Source organism: Capricornis sumatraensis, chromosome 14 (genome assembly GCF_032405125.1).
Source record: "Capricornis sumatraensis isolate serow.1 chromosome 14, serow.2, whole genome shotgun sequence".
NCBI lineage: Eukaryota > Metazoa > Chordata > Mammalia > Artiodactyla > Bovidae > Capricornis > Capricornis sumatraensis.
Window position 1 is genome coordinate 46,488,966 of NC_091082.1, and position 14,821 is coordinate 46,503,786.

The 14,821-nt window shown below is 47.5% G+C and overlaps 1 protein-coding gene across 1 annotated transcript; it reads right to left on the minus strand.

The window, feature by feature from the left end:
* Nucleotides 1–212: 212 nt before the first annotated feature.
* On the minus strand, nucleotides 213–14,167 carry MYOC (myocilin). Its single transcript, XM_068986144.1, has 3 exons — nucleotides 13,490–14,167; nucleotides 3,896–4,021; nucleotides 213–1,550 (listed from the first exon to the last, which is right to left on the minus strand). Exons 1-3 carry the CDS (start codon nucleotides 14,049–14,051, stop codon nucleotides 766–768), a joined length of 1,473 nt encoding a protein of 490 aa, XP_068842245.1. The 5' UTR covers nucleotides 14,052–14,167; the 3' UTR covers nucleotides 213–765.
* Between the last annotated feature and the right edge of the window lie 654 nt (nucleotides 14,168–14,821).

The following is a 14,821-nucleotide window of genomic DNA, read 5'->3' on the forward strand; positions in this document are numbered from 1 at the left end:
AAGACTTCAAAACCAGGCACAAACCTTTCAGTTACACACACACACACGTACACACACATACTACATAACTTTAGCATCCTGCAATCACCGCACCCAACCCAAAGGAATTATCTGATGGTTAGAATCTGTACTCTTCTCTTCCACAAACTATCACACAAAGTTCAAGGAGAACATTGTGTAAGATTATTTTATTTCATGGGGCAAAGATTCTGTCATACACAACTGGATCCGCATGAAGCATTAGAAGCCAACTACAGTAAACACATCTGATGCATGTTCCTGCTGCCGTAAGAACTGTCCCTTTTCCTTTAGAAGCGCTGCTTGTTATTGTAGCTCATGGTAACCAGGCAACATGCAAGGGCAGGCACTGGCTCTGAGCTCCCTGTGGGGCAACCTGTTTTTCCCACCCTCCTCTCCAAACATATTCTTTAGCTAGTGAGGCCCATTATCAAAAGTCTTGCGGTTTTCATGAAGAAACCCCCTACACATTATAGCTTTTGCCTCAAATCACCAGAAAACTTACACTATTTTGGTTAAATATCCATTTAAGAGCAGACAGAGGAAAAGAATATCTATGATAACATGGAATCGTCTCAATCCCCAGACGGCTCTTCCCACCCAGTTGGACCTGGTGACCATGCACATTCTTCTGGGTTAATGCAAGCTTGGAGAGCAGAGGAAAGCTGTGTGGGCCTTGGCTGACTGGCTCTCCCTTCAAGAGCCCTGAACATCATCTCCTGCCTTTTCTGACAGCTTGGCAGCTTTTCACACCTGGGAGAGCTTGATGTCATAGGAGACCATGTTGAAGTTGTCCCAGGCGAAGAGCTTCCTCTCCAGGGGGTTGTAGTCGATCATGCTGCTGTACTTGTAGCGGTTCTTGAACGGGACAGTCAGGGCCTTGCTGCTCCCGGTGCCCGTGTCATAGGCGAAGTTGACAGTGGCGTCGGGCGAGGAGTAGCTGCTGACCGTATACAAGGTGCCGCAGATGATGAAGGCGTTGGCGACGGACTGCTTACGGATGTTGGTCTCCCAGGTCTGTTCGAGCTCCAGTGTCTCGGGGTTCAGCTTGGAGAGGACGATGGCGCCTTTGGCCGCCTCGGTGCTGTAGATGACCCAGAGGCCTATCTCGTCCACGGCCAGGTCGATGTCGGTGTAGCCGCCCCAGGAATAGGGGAACTGCCCGTGGTAGCCGGCTCCGGGGATCTCCTTCTCCGCCTTCAGCGTCTCGGTGCGCAGGTCATACCGGAGCACTGTCCTGGACTCTGCTGCCTGGAAGTAGAGGCTGCCCCGGTAGACCACGGCGCCCGTGCTCTCCAGCGGCCTGGGCAGCACGTGCACCTTGGACGGGTAGCCCTGCGTGAACTGCCTGATAAGGTCGTACTCAAATACCTGGCGGATGTCCGTGCCCACGGTGTCGATTCTCCAGGTGGTCTCCTGGGTATAGGGGAAGGCGGCCTGGGGGTCTCTCATCCACACGCCGTACTTGCCGGTGATTGTTTCAGCTGTTCTCAGAGTGATGGGTTCTCCTACCCAAACGAGTTCTCCGCATCCTGGTGAATGAAAACAAAACAAAAACGGTATTCACCATCGTTCCAGGATGCGGAGCATGGCAGAGCTCACAGAAGTGAGAACCCCAGAGGCAAAAGGTCCAGGTTTAAACCTGAGCTTTTTTTTTTTTTTCTTTTCCTTTGTGTTTGTGTGTGTGTCAGCGGTTCTGCTGCTGCTGCTAAGTCGCATCAGTCGTGTCCGACTCTGTGCGACCCCATAGATGGCAGCCTACCAGGCTCCTCCGTCCCTGGGATTCTCCAGGCAAGAATACTGGAGTGGGTTGCCATTTCCTTCTCCAATGAATGAAAGTGAAAAGGGAAAGTGAAGTTGCTCAGTCGTGCTCCACTCTCAGCGACCCCATGGACTGCAGCCTACCAGGCTCCTCCATCCGTGGGATTTTCCAGGCAAGAGGACTGGAGTGGGGTGCCTTGCCTTTGTCAGTGGTTCAGTGGTGTCCAAATCTGTGACCCCATGGACTGTAGCCTGCCACGCTCCTCTGTCCAAGGGATTCTCGAGGCAAGAGTACTGGAGTGGGTTGCCATTTCCTTCTCCAGGGGATCTTCCTGGGGATCCCCAGGGATCGAACCCACATCTGCATTGCAGATGGATTCTTTACTGTCTGAGCCACCAGCGAAGCCCCCTCAATTTTCAGATATTATAAAAATTCAGTTGTTGCTGGGGAGGAAACTAAGGCACACGACCCCTACCCCAGGCCTCTATTTGCCAGTCCAGAGAAGCACAAATGGGTGGTTTCAGATTATGAAAAATCATTTTCCACAATACTCCAAACTGTCCTCAAAAGTTCTCCTCAAACTTTATCCTGGCTAATGAATGACATTAAAAGCTAACACTAGTAAAGTGTTAGTGAAAGTGTTAGTCGCTCAGTCTTGTCTGACTCTCTGCAACCCCATGGGCTGTAGCCCTTCAGGTTCCTCTGTCCATGGAATTCTTCAGGCAAGAATACTGGAGTGGGTTGCCATTCCCTCCTCCAGGGGATCTTCTTGACCCAGGGATCAAACCCAGGTCTCCTGCACTGCAGGCAGATTCTTTACCATCTGAGCCACTAGGGAAGCCCCAACCCTAGTAAATAAAATGCCAAAAAACAAAACAACTAAAAAAAAAAACCCTGGACTTTGCCACTTGTGTGACTTTCAATAAGTTACTTTACTCTCTAAGATTCAGTATTCTCATTTGTAAAGGGAAATAAGAGTAATGTTTTGGGTAGTAAGGTTGTAAGTTTTCCATGTAATTATACACATTAAGTGCTTGGTATGGAGTAAAAATGCCCAGGAAATATTATTTGATCACCATGTAATATGAATCCAAGTACATCTGACCTTTGAACAACACAGGTTTGAATTATATGAGTCCATTTATACGTGGATTGTTTTCAATACTTCAACTTGGTATTGGTTGTAAAGATAAAGGCTGCACAGAGCACTTCACACTATATTTGTATATTTTTCTAAACCTGGGCAAGTTCTCTTTATGATTTTTATGTCTGGTTTATTTCATTATTTTAAACAGTGAGATTAAAATCAAGTCATTACAATAATCTCAATAAAAAAAGTTCCTCAAGCCCTTCCCCAATGGACCACATGCTTCAACCATTATTTTAATACAATAAAATCTGAATATGATTTTTAAAATGAAAAGATAGTTGAGAACTATTTGAATCACAACACATCTCTGTATTATAATGGATATCTCAATCTCCTTAGAGAAAGTGGAAGCTCTTTGTTGCCCATATCTCAAGGAATCTTATTTTGAATATTTTAAAACTCCCCATCCTCCTGCATGTCTTTCTGTGCTAGCAATAACTGTCAATATTACAGATAGTCCCTGTTTCTAAAAGACACGGTCTTCATCATCTTAAAGTCAGGCTTTCAGGGAACACCTTGGAGAGGGGCAATGCTACTTTTCCTTAGCACCCAAAATTAAAGAAAGATACCTTTAGTTAACAATATGCTGGGATGGTACATGGTATCTGTCTGGCCCAAGATAAAGATATGAAGGATCTACTTGAAAAATGTCATTTTTCAGATGCAATCCATTCTATATGACAACCAAGTGGGAAAAACGGATACATCTCTCATCTTCCCCTGGGGCAGTGCAGTCTCCATGATAAGTGTAAGTGACAAAATACAGAGCTTTGCCAGGAAAGACCGACTCCCTGCCAGTGTACCCTGGAAAGGGAGCAGAAAAGGGCTTCTGCTCTTTTCCCCCTTTCCTGCCTCTGCTCCCAGGGAGGTGACTTGTCCACCTGCCTCCCTCATAGTGAACTGACCAACTCTGAGCACAGAACTAGACCATGTGGGTACAGAAGAGGAGAAACTTCACTCCATACCAGTGCCTCCCTCTTCATTCCTGGGATGACCGGACGGGCTCTCCTTCAAGATTTGGGAAGCAGGAACCTCTGTTAACTCTGACTTCAGTTCCTGGAAGTCCACGTTCTCCAAATTCCATTTAGCAACTATATTAAAAGAAAGAGGCAAGATTGTACCATGAGGAAGAAGGTCTAAGGCTAGACTATATTGAGGATGGGATTTAAATAGGGTTTCAAAGATATGACCGTGTTTGAGATTTGTTTTAAGATAATAAGTGGGATTGGGGAGGGGGAAGGACAATGAAACAAGACTGGGCTGTGCTTACAGCTGTCACAGCCTGGTGATGGGTATGTAGGGTTTGTGTTACTCTACTTTTGTGAATGCTTGGAAAATTCCATAATTAAAAAACTTGTGCATGTGTACTCAGTCGCTAAGTCATGTCCGACTTCTTGTGACCCCATGGACTGTAGCCTGCCAGGTTCTTCTGTCTATGGGATTTTCCAGAGAGGAATACTGCAGTGGGTTGCCATTTCCTTCTCCAGGGAATCTTCCTGACTCGAGATTGAACCCTCATTCCCTGCACCTCCTGGGAAGCCCATAATAAAAAGCTCACAAATAATAAATTGGATAGCAACATGCCTAGCACAGAGTATAGTATTCAAAATAAAGTAAGCTTGTACACAGTTAAAATGGTTCCCACTAGAAGGTCTGACTTATGAGTAGGTGAGGTCTGATGCTGGGATGTTGGGAAGATCCTTAGCTTCTTCTGGGATGCCTGAAATTCAACAATGAACAAATTCCCTACATGACTTATTTTTTTTCCCTTGTCACAATACAGATGTGTCTGTAAGAAGTAACATGTTAAGCTTTACATGCTCAGCTGCAATATTCTGTCAGATCCCTTTCCAAAGCTAGTTGTGGACAAGGAAGGATTCCTATAGGAATTTGGTGGAGGGTTTGAACCATGGCGAAGGGGAGAGGTGTGGATGACATTGATTAGATATTAAGTTACTGCTACAACTACTTTGATTAGCATTATGGCATATAGCAGCCCTTGAATATAACAGGAGCAGCTGTTTTAAAATGTAAGATGGATTGTAGTTCAGGTATAGCGAGGCCACCAGGCTTCCCAGGGGGCTCAGTGGTAAAGAATCCACCTGCAATACAGGAGTCGAGAGTTCGATGCTTGGGTTGGGAAGATTTCCTGGAGGAGGAAATGGCAACCCACTCCAGTATTCTTGCCTGGGAAATCCCATGGACAGAGGAGCCTGGCAAATTACAGTCCATGGGGTCAGTTACAGTCCATGACTCAGACTAAACAATAGCAATGGTGAGGCCAACAGATCAGGAGACATTGCCATTGAAAAGATAGTTGTTATACTCACTGATCTCTAGAGGAGGGGGTACGCCACTCCACAGGGGACCACCCAGGGCAGCACCAGGATGGTCAGGAGGGAGGGGGAACATGGGCAAGCACTTTACTGTGATTTCCAGGGGAAGGAATGAATGAGACAGGATAAGCAGGTTTAGAATGGGTTACTTTGGATAATTTCTGCAAGGTTTTGAAGTGTAGGAGGGCCATTGATCAGGGTGGAGGAATAGTGGCCCTGAGTGTGAGTTCGAAAGAAGAGTGGGTAGGTTGTGGACTCTGGATTGGTTCGTTTGAATATGAAAGATGTGCTTACAGTTGAGTCATTTACTATCTTTAGGAATACTACCCTGTGAGGGGCAGTCCCTTCTGTAGCAGCAAGACTGAGATGTCAAAGTATTGGAATAAAAAAGATATGCTTAAATCATTGGCCTTTTCTCTTGCTGACCATCTCAGTCAGTCTGACCTGGCTCCCAGCCCAGCGTTCCCAGGTATGCAGGACAGTGGAGGAGGGTGGTCAGTGCAATGCCTGAGGCTACAGCCCAGAAAGTCAGGAAGACATTCTCTGTCTTTCATCACTTGTTAGCTTAACCCTTCTAAATTGACCTCTCAGGTAATGGAACTCAACCCTCCTGGATGTGCCCACATTTCAGTCATCTTAAGCCACACATTCTTTCACATCTTCTCATGTCTGAAATCAAGGCTCCTTCTCATGGTTGCTGGTATTTAGCTTCAGTGAAGCTCTTCCCTGGTGGCTCAGATGGTAAAGAATCTGCCCGCAATGTAGGAGACCCAAGTTCGATAACTGGGTTGGAAAGATCCCTTGAAAAATGAAATGGAAACCTACTCTAGTGTTCTTGCCTGGAGAATTCCATGGACAGAGGAGCCCGGTGGGCTATAGTCCGTGGAGTTTAGCTTCAGTGAACTACAGTACTAGAAATGTTTCTCCCTGGAAGGAGGCAGGGAAACCACCCAGCTAAGAAGCCCTGAGGCTTGGGCTGGGCCAGGGCGCTGGGGGTGGTATTTTTGTGTGGCCCTGCAGCACAGCCAGCCCTGACACATCCTGATCCCCGATCCCAGATCCCAACGCAGTCTCCACCCTGCCTTTAGTGCAGCTGTTCAGCTGGCCTCCTGGAGACTGTGACTGCCCTGAGGGTGGAGGTGGGGGGGCACCATCCTCACACCTGGGGATGTTCCTAGACTGGGTTGCCTGAGGGGTTAAAAGCTCTCAGTCAAAATGTGTAACCAACTGAGGTCATCCTGGTTATGCACCCAAACTCCAGGGGGAGCTGGGAGTAGCCCTAGGGGTGTGGAAGGTCGTCATGTCTGCAGCCTTGGCCAGCTGTTGATCCGTCCCGTCAGCCAGCCCCTCTGGAGCACCTATGAGGAGCAAGGCTGCTGCCGCTGCTGCTGCATCGCTTCAGTCGTGTCCGACTCTGTGCGACCCCATAGACAGCAGCTCACCAGGCTCCGCCATCCCTGGGATTCTCCAGGCAAGAATAGTGGAGTGGGTTGCCATTTCCTTCTCCAGACGTGCAAGGCTAGATATGGAGAAAAGGGTGAAGAAGATACAATTGGTTTCCTGGTTCCCTTCAGAATTCCCAGAATTCCCACAGTCTGGCAAGTCCTCTTGGCCAAGAAGTAACATGGGTTCATTTTGGGAATCAGAAACATTCAATCCAAATGGTTCCTTGGGAGTCTTGGGACATTAATTCGGTTCCCTGAATCGCCTCCCTGTCTGCAGAGCTGTGGAGGTGAGGTTTCAGGTGAGCAAGAAATATCATCGCAGTGGCATCTGTGCAAAGCTAGAGAGTTCCTTCACCCCTCCCTAGCTCCCCGTTCATCTGCTCCATGAACCACAGTTGCCATCCATTGAGGGTCACTGTGAGCCCGCCCTCCCCTGCACCCAGTTCCTTCCTCTGTGCATCTGACACAAATTATTTCACTCTCTGAATGTAACTAGGATGGTCATATAATTCAGTGAGAAATTTTACTGAAAAAAAGACGTATAGTGAGAAAAGTAGAGGCATATACCTGCCAGTCTGTGAGAAGAAAGTTAAGAAAAATGGGGGGCTTTCCTGGTGGTCCAGTGGTTAAGACTCTTTCAATGCAGGGGGACCCAGGTTCAATCCCTGGTTGAGGAACCAAGATCTTGCAAGCTGTGTAGTTCAGCCAAAAAAGAGAGAGAGAAATAAAAAAGAAAAACCCCATCTTTAGCCACAGGGAATAAAGGAATGTGAAGGGGGAGGAACCCAAAGTTACATGCATTTCCTCAGGTAACTTCCTTGAAGACAGCTAAAGTACTGGCACCGAAATACTGAAAAACAGTTTATTTGTGAAAAGAGATGATTAAGAGGTATTTATAGCTCCTTCCACATTTCAAAGCAGTTTTATATACATTATTTATGTGATCTGTTGCCTTCACAAGTTTTAGAGAAATAGAATAAGGCTTTAGAACCGCAGTCTGCACCTAATGTAACTATGGCCACTTACTCAGTGCCTCCTATGAACCAGGTACCATGCTAGGCTCTTCTATTCCACATAGCAGTCCTAAAAGGGAATATTATGATCCTCACTTTGCAGAAGAGGAAACAGGCTCAGAGAGGTTAAGTTACTTGCCCAAGGTCACACAGCTGGTAAGTGGTGGGACTGGGACTGGGACTTGAACCCACATCTCTCATGGCCATGGCAGCTGTGAACCTTTCCACCCTACGGTGGGGTTGTGTGTTGGTTACACATGTGTTGCCTGTCAGTGCTGAATGCATAGATGACGTACCCTTTCATAGATGCTCTCTAAAACACAAGGCATCTCTCTTCTAAAGTGAGCACAATGCTAAGCTTTCTCAGTAGAGGGTGCTGGAGGGACACTGCAGGGGAAGCGGGTGGGTCTCCTGCAGGGGCTGGGCTGGAGGACACCTGGTGGAGCCCTGCCCAGGCAGGAGTCCAGGACCTGGTTCCTCTGTGACCTTGCCACCTCAGATTGGCCATAACCTTTCCACAGCCCTCGCTACATGGCACCCCGAGTCCCTGCACAGACACGCCCCTACTCTCTGGACCTCTGCAAGCCCCCACGCTGGTTCTGCAGGGTTCCTGCAGCCTGGCTTAGACTCAAGAGATGGCCAGTCCAGCTGCAGCTCAGGCTAACCGGCCAGCCTCTCTGCTGTCTCGTGGGTTGAAACCTGCCTTCTTCCATGAAGCCAGGACCATTCCAAGTCTGTGCTCCCTCTGGTTCCCTTCACTCAGACCTAGGGTGCCATGCAGAGTTTACTTTATCTCATAGTTGCTCCTCTTTCATCAGTTGTTCTTTATGTGACACATCCCTGACCTAGTCTGCTGTGTGGTTTCTAGCTCCAGTATGAACCCAGACTTCTACCAGAAGCTCTACAACAGCCTGGAAGATGCTGCTTAGCTCTTTGGGGTGGGGGGTGACCCACGCCTGGAGCTGACTCAGATTCCAGTGGGTGACTCACACACACACAGCTCCCAGGCGGTACACCCAAAGAGCTATCTTGCCATCAACTCTTCTCCCCCTACACATGCCTGACTGGTTCCCAGTTCCTTTCCTGGTCCCACCAAGGCCCTCAGGGCTCTGACCAGGGGCCTTTCTCCCTGCCTCCCCAACCCCCCATCCAACCCCTTTAATCACTTTTTGCAGGAACGACGCCTCATGGCTTTCTTTGGAGTAAACAAGAATATCAATAAAATATAATGTCAGAGGATAGCTTCCAGAATGACTGCAAGGCCAGTTCTCACTTGGCAGGTGGGATGGCTGGCTTGCAAGCCTGCTGGCTGCTGCGTGGCTATCAGCCAGCAGCACCTGGCAACGGTCCAATTCCCAGAGCAGAGCCGGGCATGAGAACTGGAGCCTGTGGGAGGGGATACAGAGCCCAAAAGGCAGGGGAGCTGTTGTGTGAAGGGGCCTGGCAGGGCCAGAAGTCATACTTTCCTAATTCAGTCCAGCCATGTACCAGCTATGTGACTTTGGACAAGTTTGAGGAACTCTCTGACCCTCAGAAGTCTTAGCTCAAACTGAAAATGAAATGGTCTTCAATAAAAATGTAACAAAAAGCTAAAGTTTCTCTGGAATGTTTCAGAATCACTCAAATTTCATTCTGAATGTGTGGGGGGAAACAAAAAGAGGTTATGAAAAGATTAAGAACTATATTGTATCAGCCAGCTAAAAAGTTTTAGGGGGTTATTTCTGTGAAAATCCAGTCTTTGTATGGTTGAAAAGTTCATATCGGTTACAAAATTTTGGAAATATTTTCTTCATGCTCTCTCCTGACTCCCTCACCACTGCTTTATAGACACATGCTAGAGAGCTTAACCTGAGCTGATTAACTTGCTTGCATACCATGCACACACACACACACAGGCAACATATATATAAGGTACATAAGGTTTCATAACATATATATCTATATGCAAATGACATTATAATCATTAGTGTAGCTATTTTCTATCTGCCTAAAAAGTTAGGTCAGTATTATATACATGAAGAAGATGAGGAAAAAGAAGGGTGCTGACCAAGTCACAGGTTGTCATGAATACTCTAGGAAACTTGAAGATTTGCTAGCAGACTACTATCCTGAGTGCTGCTCCAACACCTATTGTCTCTGGAATCAATGCGTGTTACAGAAACGATACATATGTGTTGACGTTTTGATTTATAAATGACATTTTTAAACCACAGTGGAACTCAAGCAAAAGAAGCCCTTCGTAGTTAGAGTCCATCCCCTGGCTGGTCACTGTGTGCCAAACACCTCAGTGCATGCTTTCCACTTTACCTCCAGTTGGTGGTCATTCTCTGCATCCTGCAGTGCAGGAGATCGGGGTTCGACCCCTGGATCGGGAAGATCCCCTGGAGGAGGGCATGGCAACCCACTCCAGTGTTCTTGCCTGGAGAATTCCATGGACAGAGGAGCCTGGAGGGCTCTGCAAGAGCCAGCCTGGTGCCCCCATCTGCGGATCAGGGAAATGTGATACATCCCACGGGATGGTCCTTGGCCGACAGAGCACGGGGGCCAGGGAGGAGTGCTCCCCTCCTCTGCTGCATTCTGCTCCTCAGAAGTCTTGTGGCGTCGAGCCATTGCTGCCCACCACGGGGACCCGCTGGAGAGTGCCCCTCACCGCCATCCCTTGTTGGTTCTCTTTCCTTCCCTGTCACATTCCCCCATCCCCGAATCTCCTCCCTGGGATGTGGTCATACAGACACTGCCCACCTGCTGGATTCTGTTCTCTGAGATGACCAGTCCAAAGCAGAGGAGAAATAAAGGGGGAAGTGGGGCTTCTCTTGTGACTCTACAAGCAACTCTAATTTTTCTCTGGTAATCTGTGTTTTCTACTTAGGGGTTACTTAAAAGATCTCCAGACATTTTTTTTTTAACTTCTGGGCTGGGCTGTGAGGCACATGGGATCTAATTTCCCCACCAGGGATCAAACCCATGCCCCCTGAAGTAGGAAGCAGGGAGTTTCAACTACTGGACATCTCACTACAAAACTATTACTACAACATTTTATACGTGTATTTTATTTCAACTCACACACACACACACACACACACATGCAAAAGCAAGTGTCTTCCATAATTCTATGGAGATTTTTCCCTATGTAACAATTGCCCAATAAAGTGGTGGTGACTATTTGAATTACAGGTGGAGTAAGAAAAAGTCGCCCTTCTTAGTCCCTCCTTCTTTCCTCTGCTCACTCAGTAAGCTCTCACCCCCCGCCTCCATTCCCCAGCTATTGCCTCCCCTGCATATATACACCCACACCTGAGGCCCAGCACCCAAGCTCTTTATCCTCAAACCTAGGACCATGAAGCACATCTTTTGTTCCAAGCATTCCTTTCCCTGTCACTTCAGTGTAACCCTTTTGTCTTTCATCTTTAGGTTCTACAAACCAGAGGTCCCATCAGGGTCCTAGGAGCCACTGAACCTCTAGGTAAGGCTGAATTCTAGTCCCAGCTCTGCCACCAGTGGGCTGGCAGCTGGGGACCACTGAGTGACCTCTGTGGGCCTCAGTTTCCACGTCTGCCCAAATGAGCCAGAGATGCCAGATGCTCTCGAGGCCCCCTTTCCAGCTCTACATTCTTGTACTAATGTAATATCCTGCTCAGGAAAATCCCACTGCTAGAAAAGAGCTTCCAAGTCTGGACTTCACTCTAATAGGCTGTTGCCTTTATTTCAAAAGTAGAGCGGCTGGAAGGACAAAAAGAAATATAAAATCAGAAAACACATAGAATAAATTTCCAAAGATTTGTTAAATGACCACAAGACAATAAAAAACAGTTGCCTCCATTTTCATAAACACACACTGCTTTTGTTCATTCAGTAAACAGTCTGAAATACATAATGCCTCATTAACACTTATAATCATTAATAATGATTCTTTCATCAGTGCTCGAAGGCTTAAGTTCAACAAATCTTAGCTCTATCACTGATCAGCTCTTCAACCTGGGGTCCCTTGGCATCTTACTTTCCTTCACTGTAAAATTTAGGGGACTTCCTTGATGGTCCAGTGGCTAAGACTCCATGCTCCCAGTGCAGGGTGTCTGGGTTCGATCCCTGGTCAGGGAACTAGATCCCATATGCCACAACTAAAGATCCCGTGCACTGCAAACAAGACCCAAGGAAGCAAAATAAATATACATTTTTAAAAAGAAAATTTAGAACTGAGTCTCTCCCAACTCTAGCAATATAAAATTTTTATAAGTTCTTTATACCTTAGAGTCATTTCACTTGAACCCCACAAAAATCATTATTCATCATAGGAATTTTCATTGCCATGTTATAGGTGAGAAACCAAGATGCAAAGACTAGATGACTTGCCTGAGGTCATACCCAAGCATCAGCTCTTGGGTTTTCTGATCTCACACCTGCCTCTCTTTAGAAAAGTTTCCCATCATCTTATTTTGAAGATTTTCAAACCTTTAGAAAAGTTGAAAGAATAGTATTAATACAATAAATCCCCATGTGCTGTTCACTTAGATTTACCAATTGTTCAGACTTTGTCAATTTGTATTCTTTTTCTTTCTCTCTTTATATATTCATAATCTTTGTCAGACTATTTTAAACTAAACTGTAGACATTCTGACACCTCACCCCTAAGTACTTGAGTAAGTATCTCCTCAGAACAGGGCTATTCTTCATAACCACACTACCATCTCTCATCCAAAAAACTGAACATTAACCCAGTAACGTAATCTGACAAGCAGTCTATATTCAAATTTCTTCAAGGATCCCAAACCTGTTCTCTGCAGCTTTGTGCCCCTGATGCAGGAGCCATTCCAGGGTCACGCACTGCACTTGGTCACTTCATCTCTAAGGTCCCCTTTAATCGAAAACAAGGTCCCCCCCCCACCTCCCTTTTTTCCTTTCTTGATGTCAACATCTTTGAAGACCCTGGGGTAGTTGTCCCATAACTGGATTTGCTTGTTTATTTCCTCAGGCTGGAAAACTTCTTAAACAGCAAATATTTGGGAGCACAATTTCACAAAAAGTGACAACAATACTGTCTTCCCAGCTACTGGGAAGAGTGCCCCCTCCCCCAGCCCAGACACTCAGGGACTCACCTTCTGGCACGGGCAGGATGAACAGAACAGCATCTGAGATAGCAAAAGCCACCTCAAAGTGACTTAAAAGTAGAGGTTCTCAGACTGAATCAAGAGCAGGAAAACTTCAAGCATCAATCCTGTTAAAATGGCAGTACTACCCAAAGCAATCTACAGATTTAAGTCAATCCCTATCAGATTACCCAAAGGGCAGGAAAACTTCCAAAACAACATAGTGAGGGAACACACAAAAGTGTTGCTGCCTCTTTATTTTGCTAAGGAAGGACATTAAAAAACCCCTATCACCTATAATCATTTCATAAATAGAGGGCATTTTAACAACAAAAGGCAAGAATCAATAACCTCTGAACAAAGATTCACAAAAGGATACTTTTCTAAAAGGAGAGTTGGCAACTTTCTACTGATCGTATGTATAGGCATCTCATCTGGTCCTTCTGTGAATGGTGAAAACCGTCATGGGTGAGCACAAGAACCCAGAACCACTAACCTCAACAGAATTTTCAGTAGCTAATGTACTAGGAATGTGTGCAAGTGGTTGTTTTGCCCTCCTTCATTTGTCTGCCTCATGCTACATGAGTAGTCTCCGGGAGAAAGGACAGGGCAGGAAGGATAGGCCTGGGCCACCTATAACAGGCCACCATGAATCCTGTCACCTTCACCCCACATCTTTACCTTCCCTGGAGCCTGATGGCACGTCCTGAGAGCTGCTGTGGGCCTGGGGACACTGGCCCCTCCTCAGGCTTGCTACCTCCTGGCTGCTGCTTTCCAGCCTCCTGGCCAGATCCTCGTTCTCCGCCTGCAGCTGCCTCTTCTCCTCCTCCAGAGCCGACTTGTCACGGACGAGGTTGCTGTAGGCTGACTCCAGCTCCCGGGTTTGGGTTTCCAGCTGTTCTCGCTCTCTCCTCAGGGCTTCCAGCTCGCTCTGCAGCCCCTGCTGGGTCTCCAAGGGCCCAGCAGGCTGGCCTGAGGTCAGGCGGTGGACGAGGTCCTCCAGGGAGCTGAGGCGGGCCTTGGTGGACTCCAGGGTCGCGTGCTGTTCGCTGCTCTCTCTCTGCAGCTCCTGGATGGCTGACATGGCCTGGCCCTGCTCAGGGCAGCTGGACTCACTGGGGCTGGCCACGCTGAATGTGTACTGGCATCGGCCACTCCGGTCGTTGGCCTTCTGGAACTGGGCTGTCCTGGCCCCCACACCCCCTACCAGGCAGGCCAGCAGTAGCAGCTGGACCGCTGGCATCTTGGGACTGTGGTGGCAGCGATGTGTTCGGAGGCCTTCAGTGCAGAGCCTGGGCGAGGCTCCTCAGACACTCTCCCCTCGCCGAGAGGTGTCTGGATGGGTGGCCTTGCTGGTTCCTGCCCCAGCTCCACAGAGACTCATATATGCTGGGAGCCAGCCCTGCGTGGGGGGAAGAACGAGGTGGCCACGTGAGGCCGGGTGGGGCCATGCACAGGCCAGCAGGGGGGTGTGTTTTCACACTGCCAGCAAAATTCTTAAAAAATGACCTTCCAGAAGTCTGTTTTGAATTTCTTTTAAAAAAGAATGCCGCACTTTCCACAGCCCACACCCCCAACACAGTCCCTGTATCCCCGGCCTGTTTTCTCACACACCCTCACACGTGCCCACCTCATCCAGCACCACTACTTGTGAATCCGTTTCAACAAGGATTTACTTCTAGTTCATATTTCCATGTACTCTGCAAACTTTCTCAAGAACCCGCTCTGTGTCAGGCCGTGTCCTAGAAAATGAGGATACATCCATAGCTAAGACAAGCCCCTCTGTCCCTGTAGCAGTCACAGAGATGAAAGCAGCTGGGCAGGGTACAAGAGCAGAATGCCACCAGGTTTCGGGGAGTAGCCATCCTCTAAAAGCAGTTAGAAGCAGAATTCTTCCCCTGTCCCTCACTATAAAACAAGAGTGGGTGTGTCTCCGGAAGGACTTTCTGACTTCAGTCTTGCATCTCAGGCACCAAAGTCAGTGATCACCTCTACACTAGTTCTCTTACTATG

Excerpts from the sequence above, each read along its gene's own strand:
- MYOC (XM_068986144.1), bottom strand. The coding sequence starts at position 14,051 with ATGCCAGCGGTCCAGCTGCTACTGCTGGCCTGCCTGGTAGGGGGTGTG. Across the intron at positions 4,022-13,489 it reads GCCATCAGGCTCCAGGGAAG|TTGCTAAATGGAATTTGGAG; the intron begins GTAAAGATGTGG and ends CTTTTAATATAG. Across the intron at positions 1,551-3,895 it reads GAATGAAGAGGGAGGCACTG|GATGCGGAGAACTCGTTTGG; the intron begins GTATGGAGTGAA and ends TTCATTCACCAG.